Source organism: Copadichromis virginalis, linkage group LG16 (assembly GCF_057382275.1).
Source record: "Copadichromis virginalis isolate Kocher_CV1m ecotype Utaka linkage group LG16, C_Virginalis_male_GT1.1, whole genome shotgun sequence".
Taxonomy (NCBI): Eukaryota; Metazoa; Chordata; class Actinopteri; order Cichliformes; family Cichlidae; genus Copadichromis; species Copadichromis virginalis.
In genome coordinates this window covers 37,222,000-37,247,185 of record NC_140633.1, presented here as the reverse complement: position 1 = coordinate 37,247,185, position 25,186 = coordinate 37,222,000, and the positions used below count along the sequence as shown (strand labels likewise).

At 39.1% G+C, this 25,186-nt stretch overlaps 1 protein-coding gene across 2 annotated transcripts in view; it reads left to right on the top strand.

The window, feature by feature from the left end:
* dnah7 (dynein, axonemal, heavy chain 7) overlaps positions 1 to 25,186 on the top strand; it is a 76,765-nt gene that overhangs the window by 18,392 nt on the left and 33,187 nt on the right. Inside the window, exons 21-39 of one of the 2 annotated variants that reach the window (XM_085434660.1) lie at positions 1,666 to 1,864; positions 2,138 to 2,278; positions 2,640 to 2,852; positions 2,950 to 3,059; positions 3,868 to 4,036; positions 4,712 to 4,814; positions 5,751 to 5,878; positions 6,101 to 6,313; positions 7,312 to 7,410; positions 9,284 to 9,532; positions 10,522 to 10,671; positions 13,509 to 13,691; positions 15,403 to 15,579; positions 15,838 to 15,969; positions 18,414 to 18,635; positions 19,349 to 19,546; positions 23,191 to 23,346; positions 23,529 to 23,697; positions 24,795 to 24,921. In XM_085434660.1, the coding sequence (XP_085290786.1) occupies positions 1,666 to 1,864; positions 2,138 to 2,278; positions 2,640 to 2,852; positions 2,950 to 3,059; positions 3,868 to 4,036; positions 4,712 to 4,814; positions 5,751 to 5,878; positions 6,101 to 6,313; positions 7,312 to 7,410; positions 9,284 to 9,532; positions 10,522 to 10,671; positions 13,509 to 13,691; positions 15,403 to 15,579; positions 15,838 to 15,969; positions 18,414 to 18,635; positions 19,349 to 19,546; positions 23,191 to 23,346; positions 23,529 to 23,697; positions 24,795 to 24,921 (3,138 nt within the window). The remainder of the gene's footprint in view (positions 1 to 1,665; positions 1,865 to 2,137; positions 2,279 to 2,639; positions 2,853 to 2,949; positions 3,060 to 3,867; positions 4,037 to 4,711; positions 4,815 to 5,750; positions 5,879 to 6,100; positions 6,314 to 7,311; positions 7,411 to 9,283; positions 9,533 to 10,521; positions 10,672 to 13,508; positions 13,692 to 15,402; positions 15,580 to 15,837; positions 15,970 to 18,413; positions 18,636 to 19,348; positions 19,547 to 23,190; positions 23,347 to 23,528; positions 23,698 to 24,794; positions 24,922 to 25,186) is intronic. The other variant, XM_085434661.1, reaches the window with a different exon arrangement.

Genomic DNA, 25,186 nt, shown 5'->3' with positions numbered 1-25,186 from the left:
GTCCGTATCGGACCGATACCTATATGTAATATCGGATCGGTCCATCTCTACTTTGTACTACAATGTATAGTATATAAAAAGGTCTCAGAACATTTTCCAGTAAAAAGATTTGAAACTGAGATTTATGAAGTGAAAGAAGAAATGCAGAAAAGGAAATGGAAGACTATGATTGGGGGCTAGTTATAAATTAATCATAACAGCCCTTTGTTTTCTTGTGCTTACAGCAGCTACTTTACCTCCATAGTGGTTACCCAGAAATCCTCACTGATAACCAACACTTGTCTCATTTCACCCTGGGCGTTCAGTTAATAATAAATGTGATTTGAGGCAAGATGTTCAAGCCTCTTACTCTCCTCCTGTTATTTCTTTTTCTCATTTCATTTTCATTCTGCTCTCCCTCAATTCGCTCTCTGACTGCTGGGACTTAACAGTACATCTGTACAGATACACAGTCATCAGCTCTTCTGTAAAGAAGGGATTTCTGCAGCACTGATGTGGATGGTGGGTTTGTGTAGGCCACAGAGGGGTAATTAATGTTGGGGGAAATTTGCATTACTTGTCACTGAATGTAATGTCCTGAGAAAAATGCATACTTTAAATTCAGGGACTGTTTAGCAAATGCCACAGACAAATGTGGCATTTACAACATAGCAAACCACAGGACATGAAGCGTTAAATTAGGATGCTTGACTGAGAGTTATCTCTTTGAGGTTTTATAGGTCCAAGTGTATGAAAATTCTCCAACTAACTAAATTCAGTGATTTAATACTCAAAGAAGTCATAATCATACACTTGTGTACCTTTGGAAAGTAACCTGATACTATTAAGACCTTAAAAAAATGCTTTTTTGCCTACCTATGGATAGAAAATCATGTAGCAGCTGGTGTCTTGTGGCAAACTGAAGAACACTGAAAGTATTGAGACTTGAGTGCATTTATCTTTTTTCATGTGTGCTCTCTTTTTCTTTTTAAGAATTTCCGTTTTTAAACTCTTCTGTAATTGACAAATCCAAGTTTTATTATTCAGTACAACAAATGAGAGCTCAGCCAGTATAAATGCAGACCAATAAATCACCCTCATTGCTGGGGACATAAGCATCAAATAAAACCCCCTTCGTACAATTTTGTTTCAATATTCTTTGAAATGATTCTGTTTGCAAAAGTTTCTATTAGTAGAAAATTACACTGTTCAAATAATAATCCATTTTTTTGTTGCTTTGAATCAGTTTGCTCAATTTCCTCCGATGAAAGCGGGAGAGAAGATTTATTACATATGTCTTTTTGAATACAGCAAAATCAGAAGTTTTCAAACTCTCCACATGGGGAATTTCGCACATAACAATATTGAAATTGTCTGGGTGATATTGATCCAGACACACAGACAATTTACTGCTTGTCTCACTGGCAGTGCAGTAAAAGAGGGGCATCAGCAGCTCGCAGACAAAGCTGTAGTTTTGTCTAAAGTGGATTCATTTCAATCCAAATTAAGCTTCACAAAGCTAACAGACAATTGTATATATGGCTGTGTGCAAGCTTGATACTGTGTGTTAAAGTGAGGGACAGTGTAAGTTTGCATATATTTTGGCCATTTGATCAGATTTACAGGCCTGTGGAACTTGAACTGTAACTTTGAGTGATTCGCTTTTCTTGCATTCCTTTCCACAAGGGTGCAGCCCCATCTGAAGAAGTGCTTTGAAGGCATTGCTAGTGTGTTGTTCACTGATGTGCTGGATATCACCCACATGAAGAGCAGTGAGGGTGAAATGGTGCAGCTCCTGGATGTTATTTCCACCTCCAAAGCCAGGGGACAGGTGGAGAAATGGCTTTTAGAACTGGAGAGTGGCATGACTGCCTCCCTGCATAAGGTGTTGTGTGGATTTTTATTGAACTATTTTTAAAGATTAATTAATTTATAGCATAGAGAAACATTTGAAAACAACATATTTCATACCTCAGATGCTGTTTTTAGATTGCTTTATAAAAGTAGTAGGATTGAGAATTTGCTCTTATGTGTTATTTCTATTTCCAGCCACAGTTGACCGCGTATGTTCCAGGTTGCACCAAAGCCTAAGGGTGCAGCCAAACCATCATGATACACAGTTGTTTGAGTGATTTGCTGCTATTGTGGTCAATTGCAGGTAATAGGGGAGGCTATCGAGGCATACCCCAATGAGCTGAGGATAAACTGGGTGCGTGCTTGGCCAGGCCAGACTGTATTGTGTGTTTCACAAGTCTACTGGACGAAGCATATCCACAAAGCTATCAAAACAGGACAGAAGGTAATCAGCTCAATATATATCTATTTTTATATATATATGTCATATACAGTATATCCTGAATATGGGCTAAAAAGTTGATTGCTAACAATATCACCAGATTGCTGTTGTAACCAGCTGCTGGATGGAAACATCTCACAGAATAAATATTTTTTTTAATATCCGTCAGAAATTCTTTACAATTTATTTCACAGGATTAAGGACATAGCCAGCCAATTAGAGCACTAAGAAAAATGCAATCTCTTGATTGTGGACTTTTTTTTTTTTATTAGTAATTTCAAAGATTGAACTTGATGCTGTTATCTTTCTGTCGTGATGAACTCTGTCTTCCTCTTCTTTCTGTTTAATGACGTTTCTCCCTTAGGCTCTTGATGCTTACCTGGAGCAAAACAACAAACAGATTGATGACATTGTGGGTCTTGTGCGTGGAAAACTGTCCAAGCAGAACCGGGTCACCCTCGGAGCCCTTGTCGTGCTGGATGTCCACGCCAGGGATGTGTTAGCCACACTGGTGCAAAAGGGGATAAGTGATGAGAACGACTTTGAGTGGCTTAGCCAACTGCGCTATTACTGGGTGGTATGTGAAAGGAGTGATTGGGGATACTGGGCATTCATGGCAACTCATAATACCATTGCAGTCATTTACTTCAGACTCTGCATCACACGCTTTGCAGGAAAACCATCTCCAAACCAAGATGATCAATGCTGGTTTGCCATATGGCTACGAATACCTGGGCAACACTCCACGTCTGGTCATTACACCACTCACAGACCGCTGCTACCGGTAAAGCTACTGCAGTAACATACTCAACAGTTAACTACACTGTTAGTTAGTCTCCTGTCTTATTACTTTTAACACAAAGATACATTTTTTAGACTTTTCCTATCATCTTAAGGTTTATAATGTTACAGGTATAACAAGAACCAAACAAGGCTTTCACTTTCACTTTCAGTTTTTGTTACCCTTCAGCTATGCAGAGAAGGGTGAGGGAAATTCAGTGTAGAGGCTACATAGTGTAAACATTTGCATCTGGAAAGCCAAGAGCGAGTTGTCTGTCTAGGATACGCTACACATAGCTCAATGCTTACTAGTAAAAGAAAAAGTACTTTAAACAGGAAAGGGTCCAAGAGGACCAAGAAGTTGCTGCAGTTTAATTTTTTTGTAGTGAAGTTTCTTGCAAATTATTACAGCCTTATTCTCCCTGACAGGAAGAACGTTAAAGAGTATTTGACATTAATGTTAAAGGTTCTGTGCTGTAAGTCCACAGGTGAAGCAAAGTTTTTCAGAAAGCTTGTTGCTGTCGTCTGTGGCAGTGTCCAAAACAGTTGGAAAAAGAGTTCATATTGTTGCAGTAATGTTAAAATACCATAAAAGCTGTGCACACTCCTTCAAAACATAAATGGTGATCAATCAATGATTTTGGAAAATAAATATACATACACATATAGAAAGTGTGATGTACCTCACTGAAACTTTAATCTCTAGATTTCAGATTAAAAAGCTTGTAAGCCATCAAACATTCAAAGTTATATTTTCATTTACCTGAGAACAATAAATTCATTTTACTTACTGGTCATTTTTCCTTTTTCAGCACGCTGTTTGGAGCACTCCACCTTCATCTGGGAGGTGCTCCTGAAGGCCCAGCTGGCACAGGAAAAACAGAGACAACCAAAGACTTGGCCAAAGCTGTGGCCAAGCAATGTGTGGTCTTCAACTGCTCTGATGGTCTGGACTACATTGCTTTGGGCAAATTCTTCAAAGTGAGTAAATTGTGTTAATGTGAGTCAGTCCCAGCAGACATAGGCTACAGAGTTTTAGACGTAAGTGAAACGCGGCACTCGAAAAGATGTTTTACTTCACATAGCTCATCAAAGGAACATATTCATACATGCTGTTTCCGTCTTCTTTGGATGGAAGTGCGGCAGAACACACACATCTACCTTGGAATGTCCCACTGGTGTAACTATTAGCACTTCAAAGATGTAGATAATAGAAGAAGACACAGGGGTAAGGTTTCATTCTTACAGTGTTTCCCCTTCCCCACATGGCACACAGCCCTTTAAATGTCAGCCTCTTCACAGCCTGTTCTGAAAAATAAAATGTGGCACAGTGGTGCATTTGTTTGTGGTATACAAATATATGAAGACTGCGCCCGCCATAATTTTCTGATGTAAATATTGTGAATATTTATCCTTATAACAATAGCACCACACTAATAGGCCAGCAAGGCCGCCTCAGTGACCCACAGCGCCTCTGCGGCGGATCAGTGTCATGTAATTAGAAATGATCAGAATAATATAACTCCTTACACACATTTTTTTCCACGCTGATCCAAAAAATAGTTTGGATAAGAAGTAATGCTTATTTATTTAAGTGTGTGTGTGTGTGTGTGTGTGTGTGTGTGTGTGTGTGTGTGTGTGTGCGCGCGCGATCAGGGCCTCTTGTCCTGTGGAGCTTGGGCCTGCTTTGATGAGTTTAACCGCATTGACTTGGAGGTGCTCTCTGTGGTGGCGCAACAGATTCTCACAATACAGAGAGGTTTGTATTTGTGCCTTTCTCTCCCTTTGATCTTTAAGAAAGTTGGTAGCACACCTGAAACAAATTTGACATAATCTCAGCAGTGAAAAAGCAGGCTTTTCTACAAAGCACACTAACACTGGCGATGCCCAGAATTTCTCCCAGAAAAAAATTAAATGTTAGTAGGTTTTGGTTAATTAACAGATGTTAAGATGCTTGTTTTAACAGTCGTACATAAACATAGAGCTTTTCGTTGTTTCCTATTATGTCAGATTTTGGACCAAATAAAATTCCCTTGAACTTGTCTGGCCTACGCAGGATTTGTTTTAAACCATGGGAGTATTTTTTATTTTTTTATTTTTTTTACACAGATGCTATAACTTTAAGTTGGATAATCTGTAATGTTATTAGCCTGCTGTTGCCATTAACCATTTCACACACATAAAACCAGCTAAACAAACCTAAAATTCTAAAGAACCAAATTATAACTTTTACCTGTTTTACCTTTTACCATTTATTTATTACACATTAGAGTATACAGCATAGTCTATCTAAATAAACTGGTTTCTCTCTCTTTTTTGGCAACTACTGTACGTGCAGAGATGCAACTAAGGCCAACAGAGCTGTGCTGTTCTGTTCGTGCCTAAAAGCTACTGTTATAGCATACTGCTATCCCTATCTGTTTCCAAGTTGTCCTCCCCCGTCGCCCCCACTGGCACCTTAGTGCCAGTCGAAGTCAGTATTGTTAACTTTTATTACTGGAATCGTGCTAAGTTGACAGATTATTGAGTTTCTTAGCCTGCTGCCGCAAATGTTAGTACCGGTATATCAATTCATGTTTATATGTGCCACTTATGGAAATGTGCTGTTAGGAAATTCCCTAAATCAGCAGTTGGATTGAATCAAAAATCCATTTGTAGCTGACTATATTGTTTCTAACTGCACTCGTGCCCCCAGGAATTGCTGCCCACACCGAGATGTTGATGTTTGAAGGGACTGAGCTTAAACTGGATCCCTCTTGCGCTGTGTTCATCACTATGAATCCTGGCTATGCTGGACGGTCTGAGCTACCAGACAACCTTAAGGTACAGTATCAGTTCTTGTCACTGTTCCTGTTTTAATTGTTCAAAATCTGATTCTTTTTTTTCTGGTAATTTAGGAAATGGTGCTGTCTTCTAAAATTAGCTCAAATTAGATTTGATTGTTTTATGTTTCTCTCTTCTACTACTTCAGCTCAGAATCTTTTGAGCCTTAAATCATGTTTTCATTTAGTACATCTTTAACTAATTTTTTTGGTTTCATACCAGGCTCTGTTCAGGACTGTCGCCATGATGGTACCAGACTACGCAATGATTGCAGAGATTGTCCTCTACTCATGTGGTTTTGTTAGTGCGCGACCCTTGTCAGTGAAAATAGTGGCTACTTATCGACTCTGCTCTGAGCAGCTCTCCTCACAGCACCACTATGACTATGGTATGAGAGCTGTCAAGTCTGTGCTAACTGCTGCTGGAAACCTTAAGGTACGTGAAAACAGATTCACGCTCATATGAAGGGAGACTGTGTTCTTAATTAGAGGGGCAGGGGAGGGATCACCGATCCGGGACGAGCTTCGAGCAGCAGAGAGCAAAATGGTTTGAATGTAAGCAGGCAACGTTAGCTCTGTTCCTCAAGCTCACTTCTGTGTGCTTTTTATTAGGAGCAGCACACATGTTCAGTGTGTGTATCCTCAAAACTGCCCTATTCTCAAGGCAACAGTGTTTAGGGGACATCTGTTAATTGAGCTCCAAAAAATAACCAGATTTCACTGTCAGCTGTTAAACTGCTAGACTGCAGTGGTTGAACTAAAGGACCCAAAAGTAAGGAAAGCATAATTGGGGTGTGCAACATTTCTCAGCTCTTGCTCAGTCTTTCCTGATAAAAGTGGTGCTGAGCAACTTAAAAGGCAACCACTCACATAGCTGAGTGTAAGGAATTGCTTCACCCTAAAAGAGATTTACTTACATTTTTAATGCACCAGAAGTAAGTTTTAAGTCAGGTTGGGTTATAAGTTGGTGTTTCTGGGGTATTATTTTTTAATCTATTTTTCCCCAGGAGCAATCTTTTAAACACAAGAGTCTGAGGACTGGCTCATATCGGTGCATTTCAGAAAAACAACATGACAAACTGTTTTGCAGAGTACTGTAATTTGTGAAAGAGAGGGATGTGAGTCATAGTGACCTTATGCATACTGAGAATTTTATCATCGGGTTCTGTACAAGCATAGCAGAAAAATTAAGCCTGTCTTTTAAAATTTAGGTTTTTTTGTTTTGTTTTTTCATATGGAAATGTGTTTTGTGAGTTCCCTAGCAACAGCTGCTGATTTCTATTTTTGGCAAATATGGCAAATATTGTTTTTCTATGCATTACATATCTTCATCCTTTTCCACTGTTGTGGTGTTTAGCTCTTTACATTTATGCTCAGAATGGTGCCTTGTCTGATTCTCTTCTCTTCACCTCAGAGTTGTTTGTTTTACCACAGCTCACCTTTCCAGAGGAGAATGAAGACACCCTGTTGCTGAGATCCATTATTGATGTCAATCTGCCCAAATTCCTGGACCACGATCTGCAGCTATTTGAGGTGTGTGGAGCTCTGCTCGACTTGATAAATGGAGTCGTTCACATCAACTGATGTCAGCTCAAGTTAATTCCAGTCAGTTCATTTGAACCCATGATGCACAAGGACAATTTAAGCACCAGTCAGAACATCTGACTGGGTTATACGTGTGTTTGCATGAGTGAACGAATATTTATGTGTCTATCATTTGTCCTCAGTCCAAACATCAAAGTCAATGTGTGTTGCCGTTGTATGTTGTGGTTAGTATGTAAGGATCTGTACAGGGAGTGCAGAATTATTAGGCAAATTGTATTTTTGAGGAATAATTTTATTATTGAACAACAACCATGTTCTCAATGAACCCAAAAAACTCATTAATATCAAAGCTGAATGTTTTTGGAAGTAGTTTTTAGTTTGTTTTTAGTTTTAGCTATTTTAGGGGGATATCTGTGTGTGCAGCTGACTATTACTGTGCATAATTATTAGGCAACTTAACAAAAAACAAATATATACCCATTTCAATTATTTATTTTTACCAGTAACATCTCCACATTCACAAATATACATTTCTGACATTCAAAAACAAAACAAAAACAAATCAGCGACCAATATAGCCACCTTTCTTTGCAAGGACACTCAAAAGCCTGCCATCCATGGATTCTGTCAGTGTTTTGATCTGTTCACCATCAACATTGCGTGCAGCAGCAACCACAGCCTCCCAGACACTGTTCAGAGAGGTGTACTGTTTTCCCTCCTTGTAAATCTCACATTTGATGATGGACCACAGGTTCTCAATGGGGTTCAGATCAGGTGAACAAGGTGGCCATGTCATTAGTTTTTCTTCTTTTATACCCTTTCTTGCCAGCCACGCTGTGGAGTACTTGGACGCGTGTGATGGAGCATTGTCCTGCATGAAAATCACGTTTTTCTTGAAGGATGCAGACTTCTTCCTGTACCACTGATTGAAGAAGGTGTCTTCCAGAAACTGGCAGTAGGACTGGGAGTTGAGCTTGACTCCATCCTCAACCCGAAAAGGCCCCACAAGCTCATCTTTGATGATACCAGCCCAAACCAGTACTCCACCTCCACCTTGCTGGCGTCTGAGTCGGACTGGAGCTCTCTGCCCTTTACCAATCCAGCCACGGGCCCATCCATCTGGCCCATCAAGACTCACTCTCATTTCATCAGTCCATAAAACCTTAGAAAAACCAGTCTTGAGATATTTCTTGGCCCAGTCTTGACGTTTCAGCTTGTGTGTCTTGTTCAGTGGTGGTCGTCTTTCAGCCTTTCTTACCTTGGCCATGTCTCTGAGTATTGCACACCTTGTGCTTTTGGGCACTCCAGTGATGTTGCAGCTCTGAAATATGGCCAAACTGGTGGCAAGTGGCATCTTGGCAGCTGCACGCTTGACTTTTCTCAGTTCATAGGCAGTTATTTTGCGCCTTGGTTTTTCCACACGCTTCTTGCGACCCTGTTGACTATTTTGAATGAAACGCTTGATTGGTCGATGATCACGCTTCAGAAGCTTTGCAATTTTGAGACTGCTGCATCCCTCTGCAAGATATCTCACTATTTTTGACTTTTCTGAGCCTGTCAAGTCCTTCTTTTGACCCATTTTGCCAAAGGAAAGGAAGTTGCCTAATAATTATGCACACCTGATATAGGGTGTTGATGTCATTAGACCACACCCCTTCTCATTACAGAGATGCACATCACCTAATATGCTTAATTGGTAGTAGGCTTTCGAGCCTATACAGCTTGGAGTAAGACAACATGCATGAAGAGGATGATGTGGACAAAATACTCATTTGCCTAATAATTCTGCACTCCCTGTATATACAGTATGTTCCATCATTCCACTCCAGTATTCTCTACCAATTCTCATTTTTCATATCAGGGTATCACCTCTGACCTCTTTCCGGGAGTCAAACTCCCAAAACGTGACTACAATGTTCTACTGGAGGCCATTGAGGATAACTGCCGGCAAATGAACCTTCAAGTCACAGAATTCTTTGCTGAGAAAATCCTGCAAATCTTTGAGATGATGATAGTGAGACATGGCTTCATGTTAGTGGGTGAACCGTTTGGTGGAAAGACCAGTGCTTACCGTGTGCTGGCAGCTGCCCTTCATGACGTTTTTAAGAAGGTGAGATGTTGTTTTAAATCTAAAAATCTAACCAGTGGATTGTAAAATAGAAAGTCCCAGCTCTATTTGCACTCTATTGACACTTGGACTTAACGGGGTGGTTTGAGTGGTTGAATAAGAGTCATGATAATGGCAACAACAGCATAAGTGGTTAAAAGTGGCACTTGGCCTTAGGTTGAATGGCATTTAATATGTTCACATATCATGTTCTGAAAGAAACGGAAAACAAAGCTTATTTTTAAGTGGCTGACAAAGCAGAGTTAGTAGTTTTTAATAGTGCTACCTGAGTCCTTAATACATAAATTTAATCTGTGAAAGAAAAAAACAAAACCTAGCCCTTTGTGTCAAGTAAAAATATGTCTTACATGCAATATTCAAGGCTTATCTGAGCTACATGATTGTCCCAAGTAAACACATCCATCCACTTTGTCAGAGCTGTAGTCTTTGTTTAGTAGTTATCGATCTCCCAGAAAGGACCAGAACTGGCTTGTTGTATTTACATGGCTGAGAGGGCTGAGAGGCATCCCACCAAGGAGACAGATGAAGGCTTGCTGATGGAGCGCCTGGGAATGCCACATTTATCATCGTCATCCTTGTCGCTGCACATCCACTGATCATGTCCAGCCTCCCTCCCCTCACGCTCCATTTTTGTTTTTTGTTTTTTTCCTCCAGCAGTTTTTAACTCAAACTGACATCCTATCTGAAGTGCCATTTGAAGCAGGTTTTGCTTCTCTTCTTCAGTTAGCACGAATCCTGTCATACTGGCAGTAATTTTGTAAGCAATTTATGTGTCAAGGCAAAGACAGGTTGGTCAAATGAGTGTCATAGAAACACATTTAGTCTGTTTTTGCCTCAACTACGGAGTGCAGTCATCTTATGTATAATCATGTGGCTCACGTTTGTCTGATTTGTATTTGTCTGGACACCTTTTGTTTTTCCCAGTAAGAATATCTCTTTGCACACATGGCTTTTTTGTGTTGTTATATCAGGGTCTGATGGATGAGAACCAGGTACAGATCACAGTAATCAATCCCAAATCCATTACCATGGGCCAGCTGTACGGCCAGTTTGACCCTGTCTCTCACGAGTGGTCTGATGGCATCCTTGCTGTCAGCTACAGATCCTTCGCTGCCTCCCAGGTAAGACTGCTGCCTATGAATGGTTTGCAAAAGCCTGCAGAGTACTAGCAGGAGATCATCAGAAATTTCAGGTCAGAAACAGTCAATGAGTCAAAAAGTTAAAGCAACTCTACTAGTACTTACTACTACTGCTATTACTACAGGTATCTGAGCACCAAAACATCAAAATCAGCTGACCCTTTGCTATGCTAACTGTGCTCTAAACAGGGTTATAGTGAATCCTTTTTTCTATTTTGCATCATATTTTTCCTCTCCCAGTGGTGGATGCTTGTTTCAGATATGAGATAAATAAGAATTATTTTTAACAGTTAGTCATGCACAGCTATTATATCAGGGTCCAACTATAAAAGTATGAAAATGGAACTGGGCAGAACAAGTGTACACTAAATCCTTTTTTTCTGTTGCTTTTCTTTTTGGACAAAATGCTTTTCTGTTGAGAATATAATTAGCAGTTTTATGCATGTGATTTTAGTGCTTGCAGTTTAAATATATTCTGCAGATAGTGCAGAACTGTGATTAAACTGTTAAAGGTCGAGTAAGCTTTTTGAAATTCATGAACTACTGGACTAGCTGTCTCTTTCTCGTCCCTGGATCCAAGCAACATCATCCTGCAAGGATGTTTTCTTTGTGGAGTAGAAATTGACTATACTTTATTGCCGCATAATTTTAGCATTTCTGTAACATTATTGCACTTATCTGTCAGCTCATAAAAATGTTTTTGGAACAACTTTGTATCAGTTAAAAGTAAAAAAAATAATAAAAAAATTATTTATTATTTGTTTGTCTTCGTGCAGATAAATAAAAATTTTGAATGGGAATGTTTGCCAGTGTAGATTATTCTGACTTTATTGCGAGGCAGGCGGCAATACAGCATATGCTTTGTTCGTAATGAGTAATTCAGAACTGAATCAGGAAAGCAGGAAACTGCTGTTGCACTCCCCCTGCAAGGTAAAACTTTAAAGCACATGGTAATTGTGGTACAGTTGGACCAAATGTCCTATGTGCATCCACCTACTGTTGGTAGCTGTGCAGGAATAAGATGAGATCGAGATACATTATTGTCTGCTCACCCTCAGTTAATGAGTTTTGACGGATCTTTATACAATAGGCATGACATTCCAATTAATTGCAAGCTAGTAGAAAGAAAGGCTTCAGTGGCAGGTAAACAAGAGAAACATTCGGCTGTCTTGTTAAAATTAGGTCTTTAATAACTCTCTTTCATTGTGACACACACACACACACACACACTAGACACACACAGGCAGACAATTTACAGGCTGCACTAGAGGCATGTCCTAATGGAAAATCATTTCTTCCCTTTATTCTCAGTGTTTCCAAATTAAGTTGTCATTTAAAAAAAGTGTTAGTATATAAAGCTGTCATATTACAAATTGTAAGGAGTAACATTATATACTGATGCAAACAAAACAGAAAACAAATCTAGCTTTTTTAAAGTCATTTTCTTCTGCAGACAGTGGTCTTCCGTTGTTTTTGCTCTCTTTTCCTGCAACACATTTTACTAAACTCATTTCATGTGCACTAATCTGGAGTAAACTGCGTTGTAGTGTATTAAATTTCTGCATACAAAATGCTTTTTTTTTTTTTTTTCCCCCAGATCATTAAATTACTGCATGTTCACTTCCCTCACAAGCACCAGATGGCCCAGGCCCAGGCATCTCCATTTGTTTATATTATAACAAATCAATTTAAAGTACAGCTCTTGCCAGCCCATTTAACTGGAGAATTGACACTTGTTGTCAGCCCCCATTATGACAATGTGGGTGTTAATTTCATTTATTTAGCAGACATTCTTCACTTACATTGTAATTCACAGGAGTTCAGTTGTGACCTTGGACGTATGCACAATGATTTCAGTGTGCAGTATGTGGGCAATACTGGCACATAAAGTTGTAAGACATGCACTCTTTTCACAAACCTTTAAACACATTTTTTCTAACCCTGAACATCATAATTATCAACACTCGTGTTTTTCCTGGTTTCTCTGATATTTTCAGACCACGCCCACCTTCTTTGCATTTTCTTCTGGGAAAATTCCTTAATGTGCATGATCCTCAAACTTTATTTTGAATATTTGTTTTGTTGTTAAATTTGTTGATTACCAAAGTTTCCAGATCGCCATGCTTCATGCACGGCATACACGACATACAGGTAAAGCCCACACAACCTGTTGGTGCAACTGGGCAACATGCATTCGGACTGAAGGTGTATATGTGCTTGCTAATCTGTGCACAGGCAGGACAGACCGAATTACCTCGCTATCTTAGCTGTTATTTTGATACTTCAACTCTTCTCACAGACTAAAATAAATAACTGCAGGTTGAGTACATCTGCGACTCTTTGGATGCTGAGAGCTGTTGACTTTTTTTTTTCCAGCAACAGAGTGAGTAACAGCTATTTTCAAAATGAGCTGGACATTTCATACTGATCTCTGACTGTAGCTGGCTGTGAGATGAGTGTGCAGGGATCATCTATAAACTGCAAAAATGAAGATACTACAAAAATATAAAACTTACAGAGTCACCAGAATGATTTTACACATCACTAAACTTCTGTTGGTTGTACTAAACAGTCATTTTTAAAGGCTTTATATTTCACTGTACAACACTGCATAACTTCAGTGTTATACAGAGTCACTGCACTCATAAATGGTCTTCTGATGAATATATCAACATACTGCTGGCAAGCAAGCAGCTCATGATTGTGGTTAATAATCGTAACCTTACTTTATGTTTTGACCTCACAGCTTAACAATTTAGCTTCAGTTGTGTTGAAATGATTTCTTATGGTATGAATTTCATATTCCTTGTGTGTCTCAGAGCCCTGACAGAAAATGGCTCATCTTTGATGGTCCAGTGGATGCTGTGTGGATCGAGAACATGAACACAGTACTTGATGACAACAAGAAGTTGTGTCTGATGAGCGGTGAGATCATTCAAATGTCACCACAAATGAGCCTCATCTTTGAACCCATGGACCTGGAGGTGGCATCTCCAGCCACGGTGAGAGATTCCTTTAATTTAATCTGGCTATCAGGCAGGTTCTACTTGTGGCTCTGTATGATGTCAATGAGTGCAGATACCTCTATCATGGCACACAGCTGTGCCTTCAATCTGAAGAAAGCCTTGACGGTAAGGTGGTCTTAAGCTAAAACAGCTTATTTCAGGCAGAAGATGAACCGAGGTCCTGAACCAAAGCCAAGCACAAGATAAATAACGACAGAACTATAAATAGTGAGGCCACCTTGAAGTTCAGTCATTCATGAATACTCTGGTCAAAAGCCTGTTTTAGAGGACTCGACCTCTGCGGTCTCTGGGTTTGTTTATTGGGAATTTTTTTTTTGTTCTATTGAAATTCTCTTTTTTTTAATGTTTCAATAATTAGAATGACAGATGTTTCTGTTTTGTTGTGGGACTGTGAAGAATTTTATTCTTGGGAATTCAGCCCCCTTTTCTGCCTTTTTCTGCCATTTTGAAATGTCATATTAACAACATCAGTGGGGGTTATTTGACTGGTTGATCTTCTCTGTTTGCAGAATTACTGAAAATCTGAACAGATATATGTATTCACCCATTCCATGTCCTGGTGAATACATTTATACAAATAAAAACGGTTCTCAGACGTAATTTTCAAGATAGACAAACACACTCTAAACGAGGTTCAGGCTCTCGGTTCATGCATGCTGTGGTATTTTGAGCCTTTGCAGAGGTATTCAGTCTTCGAATGCTACTTTTCTGTTTGCACTGTTGTTATTTATACGGCCACCTCTGCTATTGGCTTTGGGAGACTCTAGACAGCCATGCGCTAACATAAGCCACATTTCTTTACGAAGCCACAGTGACATTTATCAGGAGGGCATAACACTTGAGATAGCATCCTCCCCAACCTCCTCCTCACCGTTTCCACCCTCCACTGTGTAATTTCAAAGGTGCTAAAGGAAATGTGTGCTATAGGGTGCGTAATCTGTCAATCGTCAAAACAAGAGATCACAGGGGTGACACACCTCTCTCTTCCATTTGAAATAACCTGCAGTCCTTGTGTACCTGTAGTTTTCTTGCAGTATATATTCTTTGGTTATTTGTTGTGAGGCATAAACAAAGGATGTGCTTCAAATGCATAGATGTCTTGAGAGAATAGCTTCTGCCTCTGCTTTTTTTATTAAACAGACTTCTATTTTTGATACTCTATAGCCTGGCATCTGTTCCTTTCATTACGCTGAATGAAGAGGCATCAAACATTTTGTGATCACAGTGAACTCTTCCCAATTTGTGCATTTCCAACACTTTTGTGCACTATTGATCCCTCAGTTTTTATTTCTCTGTTTAAGAGTATGTTTATTAAAACCTTAACTTATTTACTGTTTTTGATAATATCTTCTAGCTTTATTAGTACTTCTTTGCCAAGCTATTAATGGGATGTTACAGAGAACTTCTGTCTTAAGGCAGCAACTCTTTCATTAGATAATAATTACAAATGATGTGATGAATGCACTGTGCATTAATTTGCACTATCAGTATATGTTTTTTGCTCCACTGCCATTTTTATATCACATCTACTTTCAGCATTGTATAGCTTTGTCTTCTGATAAGGAGTCTATCATAATTCTGCCTGACGGTTTATAGTTAATGTTATTTACGAACAATATTCTTGTGAGTGATGAAGGATAACTGTTTACATGTTTATTTTCTAATGTGATATAAATGATTGTGGCAGGTGTCTCGCTGTGGTATGATCTACATGGAGCCACATATGCTTGGCTGGCGGCCTCTCATGCTGTCCTGGCTCAGTACCCTGCCTCCTACAGTCAGTGCTACGCACAAAGACCTCATCACTGCCCTCTTTGACCGCCTACTGCCAGCCTGCCTACAGCTCATTCGAAAGGCCACCAAGGTGCTTTTTTTAAAACACTTTCAAGTTGCCAGTACTTCGATTTTAGAGCAGCAAGTGGTCCAGTCAGCCAGGAATTGAACAGAAACTGCCTGGGGCATTTGCATGATTTCTTTTGCAAATGAATTTTGTGTAATTTTAGTTTTATGCTTCTGTTACTTTCAGATGTTTATAGTTGCCTTCTATACTAACAAATTAATTTTTTCTGAGGCTGGTTGACTTTTTTTTTAAACATCATTCTTATTCCAAATTTGATTTTAGGAGCTGTCTTCAACGTCTGACACCAACCTAGTGAAGTCCCTCATGAATCTGATGGACTGTATGATGGATGAATTTCAGGATGAAGCAAAGATTAAGAATGTGGATGAAAAAAATATTTGCTCCTGGCTGGAGGTTTGTTTCCACACTACTGCTGCTAATGCTGCTACTTTCTATTGAAGTAATATAAAACATAGTAACATATGAAATAAGTAAAGGTCTTTATACCTTTTTAGCATTTTAGACCAACCCTAAAAGATGGCTTTACAGAGCAGTCCACAATATACAGTTTTCACTTCCTACAGTCATTGCAGCGCTGTACCTCTTTGATATGCATAATTCGGCATACAGCATTTTGGCTAATTAGTTGATATGACACAGTACAAACAGAAAAAGTCAAACTCGCAAGAGCTTAGAATTACTGAACCAACATCCAAGACTCCCCATTGTGTCCGTTCTCATTTGATCACATTAAAAAATATGCGGTGTACTGCAAATCTGAGTCCTGTTATATGCACAGAATACAAATTGAGAATATGTCTCATAAAAAATTGGCACTGTCAGGTTCTGTTTTGTGTTGACGCTGTAAGTCTGGGATGTTGCTCTTGGAAGTGTAAGGAAATGCTTACATGAACGTAAATGAGAAAAAAAATACTGCTGTTACTTTGATACAAAAAAACCCCAGTTTGTTTCTAAAATCATACTTGAGTAATACAAATTAATACTGTAGTTTAAAGTATTAAAGTGTGGAAGCATTTATTTTCTGTAATCTGTAGCTCAGTGTTAACAATACAGATATAACACAGAAAAGAAAATATTCCTTTTGTCTTTCTAAATTTACTGCATTAATAGGGTCTGCCCCGACAAAAAACGGAAAAATTTTAGCAGATGAGCCCTTTCATCCCCCCCCCGTTCCAATTGATTTTTTGCCTCTGAATCATGTCTTTTGAAAGCACTGCTATTATCCCCCTGTGGCATACTGCACTGATGAATGCCTTTCAACCCTCGCTCCTATGTTTCTCAGCTAGTCATTATCAAAGTGTTGAATTAATCAGCTTTTTAACAGCAGGAGCTATCATGAGGCTGCTAAGCTTCATTTCCAATTCCTACAGTATCCCCTGCTGGGTTTTTGTTCTAACAAAGGTCCTCTCTTTTTGGATTTTGTTTTTTGTCTCATTTAATAACCTGGACAGTACTTGGAGCTGGGCTGGTGTGCCTGAATGCTTTAAATTAGTATAATGAACACAACCTATGACTCTTTAGTAAAATGTTTTAGAACAGATCCTATATGTCCATGGGATTTTTATTTTTATGCTAGACTGGTGGTATCTGTTTACCTTCTCACGCCCACCAGAATATGTAGTCTATTTAGTCGTCTAAGACTGCTCATTGGGTAAATATACTACGGTGTAGAAGTCTTTCACCAGGACATTCCAGGAGACAGGCGGGCCCTAAAACATGTCCTCCAGCAGGCGATTGGTGTGAATTTCACCTAACCAACCATCAAAAACACACTTCATGAAGGTGGCCTCAGAGCCTGACATCCTCTAGTGGGCCCTGTGCTCACTGCATGGAGCTCAATTGGCATTTGCCATAGAAGTGGCAGGTCCACCACTGGAATCCTGTGCTTTTCACAGATTAGAGCAGATTCATCATGAGCACATGTGACAGGCAGGATCTGGAGAAGGCATGTTCAGTTTGACCAGTTTGGTAGTGGGTCAGTGACAGTCTGCGGAGGCATATCCATGGTATTTGAATGAAATCCTTGGACCCATCGTCAGATGCTGTTGCAGAGGGGTCCTGGGCTTCTCCTGGCCTCAGGTAGTGAGATGATTCCTCGAGGATTAAGGAATTAATACTACTCAGTGGCTCCGCACAGTTTTTCTCATCAGACATTTTTAAATGTCTTGGAAAGTTGTCTTTTCAATGTATTTTAATGTTGTTTGTGGTGAGTGGGATGTGATTAGCTCATAAACAACCCCAGTTTCCTGAGTAGAGGAGTAATTATTATTTTTTGAACTTTGAGCTTTCGCCATTGATTTCATCAATCATATCCACAACATATATCCATACTGTAGGCGCCAGATGTCTGCTTTAGAATTTTATTTACATTTGAGTTCGTATTTGTTTTATAATTCATAGATTCATTACATAAGTCATCTTTTCAGGATTAATAAATATGAAAATATATGTTGTGTTTACATAAAGTAATGTTTGGGATTGGAATCTAAAAGGGGGTACCTCTTACTTTAAGTATGTAAGTGCAATAGTAGCATGAAACCCTGTGTGAGGGGGAAGGGGAGGAGCATGGACAGAGCGGTTAGGAGTCTCACGGTTTTCTGACCGTGTGCACAGGTAGTTCTGGATAACCTTTTTTTTTTTTTAAACTTTCATGCTTATTTAGGAAGGAGTTCATTGTTACATCTTCAGTTTGTGATAAATAAACAGTCTTCAAATGATAATGCAACTGGAAGCATTTCTTTTGGAAACCAGGACTTGGTTTATTGGCAATTACCCTACACATACTGATATGCTTGAGCAGTCAAAACCAGTAATGATGTTCCTTTTCTTTTACAAAGGGCATGTTTACGTTCTGCCTGATCTGGTCAGTGGGTGCTAGCTGTGACGATTTGGGCCGAGTAAAGTTTGATGCTCTGGTAAGAGAGGTGATGAATGGCCCCTTAAGTAAGGAGACAGCAGCCCGCCATGGCATTCTGGTCACTGTGGAGGCTCCACCGAATCAGCTGACACTCCCCTTACCCACTAAGGGAACCCTCTACGAGTACTGCTTCGTTAAAGAGGTAAGAGTGCAAGAGGTAAGATACTTTTGTGCATGATATTTATAAGATGCTGGTATATAAATTTCAAGTGTTTTAGGATTAGAATAAATCCTAACCCTGAATAAAATAGAATAAAAACAAGAAAACTGAAGATAGCAGTGGTTTTGTTTTTGCCATAATCACAATATGTACAAAAAAGAACTTAACTCTGAGTTTTGTTATCTAGATGGAGTGACATACCAATAAATCTTTCCTCCCCTGAGATTGTTGGGGAAAAGGGACAGTAATTTATTGTCTGTCTGTGACCTTTATGGTTGCATACTGCAGTCTCTTTCACATCCCGCCATCTGGCTTTAATGTGCTGTAAATTTTAGTAATTTTTTATTTTTCATTCAAGGATTGTTTTCTTAGAAAAAGGTTAGTTCCATACCAGATGATGAAACAAACAAACACACACACACACACACACACACACACACACACACACACACACACACACACACACACACACACACACAGGTTGTGATCCTTGTACCCTCTTATTCCTCGTGCTTGTGATCTGAGGAGAGCAATTCCTTCCTGCTTTAAGCAGCAGTTTAACTGTTGACAAGCCCGGTGGCCATTTCATCAAATAGTATTATCTGTGATTAGTAGTCTGGTACTGTATGTGTCCAGCACTCACTGAGCTTTATATCGTAAATGAAAGTTTCGTCTTTTCATTATTTCCATGTCAGGGCCCGGGCAGGTGGGAGCTTTGGACAGATAAGTTAAAGGCTGCTCCCCCCATAGGCAAAGACATGCAGTTCAATGAGATCATTGTTCCCACTGAGAACACAGTACGCTACATGGCACTGATGGAGCTACTCGTCACTCACCAGAAACCCACTATTTTCATCGGTCCCACTGGCACTGGCAAGAGTGTCTACATTACAGTGAGTCATGCAATACATCTACTTTACAGATCGAACCTTTCGAAAGCACTACAGTATTTTGTGTTAACGCAAACTGATTTGAGGTAATATACACAGTATAGCAAACTCTATGAAGCTCAAAGCTGTTAGTTCAAATGATGTCAGACAAGAACAGTCTTTTTACATTGCTGTAATAGAAGGATGTAATCATTACTTAGTGCCTAATTTGTAGTTACATTTAGAATAAAACCACTTTTGAATGTGAAATTGATCTAAGATGTTAATAGTCCACATTATTATAATAGCTGTCATTTAATACAACCTTTGTTAAGTCGTGCCTACCTACCCTGTCTCCCATCATGGTTGACGTGATCAGCAACTCTGTAGAACTCATATGGTAACAGCTGCTTTTTGCCTCTTTCTCTAAAAAACAAACAACAACAAAAACAACTGTGTCACCATATGGCGACCTTCCACTGATGCTCTATTGTATCTCAACTACAAGTTGTCCAATTAGCTCCCTCCTCTGGTTTTGTCGGTTGGTTGAATGACATCAGAATTTCAACCAGCTTTTTCAAAATAAAGTACAATAAAAATGAACTATTGGTTGTGGCTTTCAAAACTTTGCCCGCAAAAGTGGCTCATCTTCATCTTAATGTGGGTGGATGTTCCATTTCACACACATTTCTAGAAGTCTGCGAACTGGGTGTCAACCTGGACTCTGCTCTCTTGTTCCCATCACATGTCAAATCCATCTTTAAATCTGCCCTTTACCACCCAAAGAACTTCTCCAGACAATGGCCTTCATTCTCAGACTGAAACCCACACTCATATCTTCATCACCTCCCTCCTAGACTACTGCAACAGTGTACTGTTTGCCTAACAAAGCCCTTGGACAGTATATTCAGAACTTACTGTAGCTGCCAGTCTCTTACCCACACTAAGACCTGGCTCTGTTCAAGTTCTTCTCCTCACCTGCAAATACATACATGTCCTTGCTCTTACATGTCATCCTGAACTCTAATTTTTAAAATGAATGCCTTGATTATACTTTATTGCAAACACTGATACAGACAGCTGGCAACCTGATGGTCCAGTAGTCTTTCCTGATATACTTTAGGGCAGCTGATTTAAAATTGTCTAGTTTTCTTTTGTGAATGATCAGAAAACCAATCAAAGATCCAGGATTGCAATAATAGTGTTTCCTACTTTACTACAGTTCTGTGAAAAGCTATTTAATTTGCAATTGAAGGTGGTTAGTTGTGACATTTGGAGTGTAAATAAAATTAATTTGGTTGCATTTTTTTACATAGCTTAAATATTTCTTTCAGAACTCTAATGTTGCATTTTTCTATTTCCTGTACTTAAGAAGCTATGAATGCTCAGAAGACATTAACTTAGTGATGCAGTAGGTCACATGTCCACAAACAATGATGATAATATCCAGTCAGAACCACATCTTACATAGTACAAACAGTTAAATAAGTCATCTACGAGTAATACATATTGCTTTGGCAAAATGGCAATATGTATGTATTTTGATGGCCTGTAACTTTTAAAAATTGCATTGTAAAAAGGTAAAGATTATTCAAATTTTGATTAAATTCACTGAAAATCAGCTCACTCTGATGTGGTCTGTTAGGACATTTTTCACTTTGAGACAAAACTGGGACATTGCCCTGTTCTGCTATTATTATCTTGTCCACTTTAAAGCTGTTTTTTATTTACATAAATTGTTATCAGATACAGACAAACATTGCCTGTGCCACTGATAGCATCACTGACTCAGATGATTAAACTTATGTGTAGGACTTGCAGTCCCAGGCTAGAGTAAGTGCTGCGAGCACACCAATCATTTGGAGGCAGCTACAGAAGCCAGGTGTGAAATGACCACCTTGGAAGAATACAGAGTATCTCTCAGCAGTGCTTTGACTATTTATATCAAGGACTAATCCGTCCTCCGTTCCTTTGCTTCATTAGTTCATCCATTAGCAAGTTCAAACTTCAGACTCTGGGGTGAGTGGAGATCATCTCACTGGGGAGTCTGCCTTGTACTCCACTGTCTGTCTGTCTGCCTGCCTGCTGAAGTGGCTCTGTCCCATGTCATAACCAGCAGACCGTGGCAGAATCCCAAATCTGGCACAAGTGATAAACGCTCAGACTATGTGAATATGTATGGCACCGTGCCCGCACTTGTATCCTCGACCGACTACTTAAAGCAAATTCACCTGCACCACACTAATCTGGGGTGAGACTCAGACGAGTGGTGCTGCTGGTTTATAATTTAGGGAAGAGGGTGATGCACTTTGTCTGCATCTTGTGATCATTCACATCACACGCTCCCTTTGATTAAGCAGCTCATTATTCAAATAGTTTGACAACCTCCATATGACCGCTTAATATATGCTTATGCAGAAAGCAAGCTAAGGATGTGCTCTGAACCTAAAGATAAAATCCTAATAAAATGCATCAGCTCTCTATGTATGCTATGTTCCCTGTTCATATAAACACAGAAGGAGATTTGTTCAGTGGGTGCCCGTTATTTTGAGCTTTTAGTAAAATGTCCTTTCTGTAAACTCATGCAGTTTGAAAAAGTCACTGATTTTACCGTTTTAGCCTGTGCACCATTACTTTAGAGCTTCTCCTCAGGGAGACACCTCTTTTCACAATTTATTTTGGAGTCATTTTCAGGGATTAACTGAGAATTTTTTCTAATGAAATACATACTGACAGCCACTTTTAATTTTAATTAGATTAAAAAGCTTATCATAATCATTTGTCCAGATAAAATTGAAAATGATCCTTTTAAGGTGTATTTGTAACAGGTACTTTTGGTGTGTTAATTTAAAATGGGGTGAAAATGAGCACAGTGTTTTTTGTTTGTTTGTTTGTTTTTTCTGTGTGCGGCAATCAACAAGGTTATTAATTTTCTAGAAGTATTACTACTACTGACATACCTAGTTCTTTATAAATCACTTGTAGGATTTGAATAAACCAGAAAGAAAGCCTTTATGAGTATAAACCCTCCACTGAGTGCAAGAGCAAGATTTCTGTTTGTCTCATGTCTTGGAGTGTGATACCTTGTTGTCGAGGTCAAAAATATTAAGCCAATTTGATGTAAATATCCAGAGGAACTTTTACTTAGTGCCTCTGATATCGACTTTTTAGGTTAACAGAAGGTTTCAGTTAAGGCTGTGATATATACCTGGTTATAACATAGAGAAGATCAGCAGGAAAGGAGAGGAAGGTGATTTATTTTATATATAAGTTACACTAAAAGTAAATAAACTGAATAGCTGGAATACGTTGGTGTGACCATCACCCTTTCTACTAACGGAACACCAGATCTCTGATCAGTAACACATTTCTGTGTGATGTGTTATTAGTGTTTGTTCTTGCTTTATATCTGTGTATCTTTTTTATTACAAAGTATTATGTGACCTGCCCTGAAACTACAGATGTAAACTAGCAGGTTTGCTGTAATCTGCCATGTTTACAGTTTATATTTTTGATACACTGATGTCCATTAAGATGCATTACTCCTGGTAAATAAACAAATAATAAATAATGAACAAAGAAAGAAATGTAATATACTGTTTACCGTATGCTCCCATACCTTGAGATCTGATGATAACTTGTGTTCATATTTCAAATCTCTTGCCTAGGACTTCCTGTTGAATAAGATACAGAAGGATGTGTACACCCCATTGTTTATCAACTTCTCAGCCCAGACTACAGCTGCCCAGACACAAAACATTATTATTTCCAAGCTAGATAAGCGGCGCAAAGGAGTGTTTGGCCCTCCAGTGGGGAAAAAAATGGTAGCGCCTCTTTATCACCTACATTTTATTATTTTTGAACATCTTGTTTCTTTGCTGGTGTGCACTCGATCTATTGAGCATTAAACAGTGTGGCAGCGTACAGTTTTAAATACACCAGATAATTTGTTTTTCTCTAGTATATGCAGTTTAAGTTTAAGAATACTAATGTTACATTCTATTAGGTGGTATTTGTGGATGATGTAAACATGCCAGCGAGAGAGGTTTATGGTGCACAACCTCCTGTGGAGCTGCTTCGCCAGTGGCTTGATCACTGGAACTGGTATGACTTGAAGGACTGCGCCATGATTAATCTGACGGATATCCTGATCATATGTGCGATGGGACCACCTGGTAAGTAGCCGCACTGATACTTAAAGGTTAATTAGAAATGCCGTCAGCCAATGACAGAAATGTCAGTGCTTGATTAAAATGTTTGTAGAGTGAGTATTCTTGTTTTTCTGTTGCTCGAGCGACTGTTGAGTCAGTGTCACAAACCATTTCCTGCCGTTTTGTGAGCTTCTCATTGCCTTAAGGTTTTTACAAATGGAAAAAATGCTTACCACATCTGTCTCCAATACAACAACCAGTGTAAACATGAAGGCAGCCTCCTCCACTGAAGCAGCTGGCAGTGACAGCTGCAAAAGGAAGGGGATGGGAGCCACTCTCAGGTGGCCACAGTTTTGGTGATGCGTGAGCTGACAGTTTTTTAGTTTTTCTGAGGTCTGCGTATCTGGCAGCCACAGAAACTAAATGCTGTCCCAAGTGTTTACCAGCTGCCACGGTGATAGCTGGTCAAGATGACTCATCTCAAGAATTCAAATAAAAACAAAAAAATTTCACATGTTTAATTAAACCAATAGATTTTATTAATGTATAATTTTTATGTTAAGTTTAGATTTTTTCTTGCCATTGTTTGTCCCAATCGAAGAAGGTTGGAGGGATTGTCAATCTCAGGTAAAGGAGAGAGGAGAGGTACTGTGGCCTCAGTTGAGTTTTTCATTGATTTGACTGCTAGGTGCCCACCTTCTACACTTTGTTTCCCTGCATTAAACTATGACAGCAGGCCTCTTGTTCCTCTGGAAGCTGCTTGGTAGTCTGCCAAAACCACACTGGTTTTGCTGAGCTTCAGGTGATCGCAGTAACACCATGTGATCATGGCTTCTATTGATCTTCTGTACTCAACCGTAAAAACTGTCTCAAAGGGAAGCCAGTATGTTTCTCACTGGAATCATGCCCTTCATTATATTGATAAAATGTCAATATATTAATAAGTTGCATTTTGCAACAAAATGCGCTCAAAACCTTTGAACAAATTCCTTAAATTTTTACTACATATACTATACTGTGTAAGTATTTTACAGACAAGGATGTAAAATACTTGCTTTATCAGGCTTCAAACTGTGAGTTAGTAATTCCAGTTTGTATTTTTGTTGTCTGCTTTTTTTTAGGTGGGGGGCGTAACCCTGTCACTCCTCGGTTCCTGCGTCACTTCAACATGATCACCATTAATGACTTTGATGAGAAGACCATGTATACAATCTTCTCCAGGATCACAAATTGGCATTTTACCATATGGTAACACTAACAATTAGGATGTTGAGACAGTAATTTTATTCAAATTTACCAAATGTACCTGTGTAAATAACCATGCCTTGCATATACAGGATAATCATTTACTCAATACTGCAGAAGATCTTTTTGAGCAAAATATAGTAAATACCAGCTAGGATCCAATTATTCTGTACATCAGTGTCTGTGTCAGTCATTTGAGGATTAAAGGTGGTACTTTTGCTCCCCCCTTTTTGCTCTGCCACATTGTTTACTTCAGAGACTATAAGAC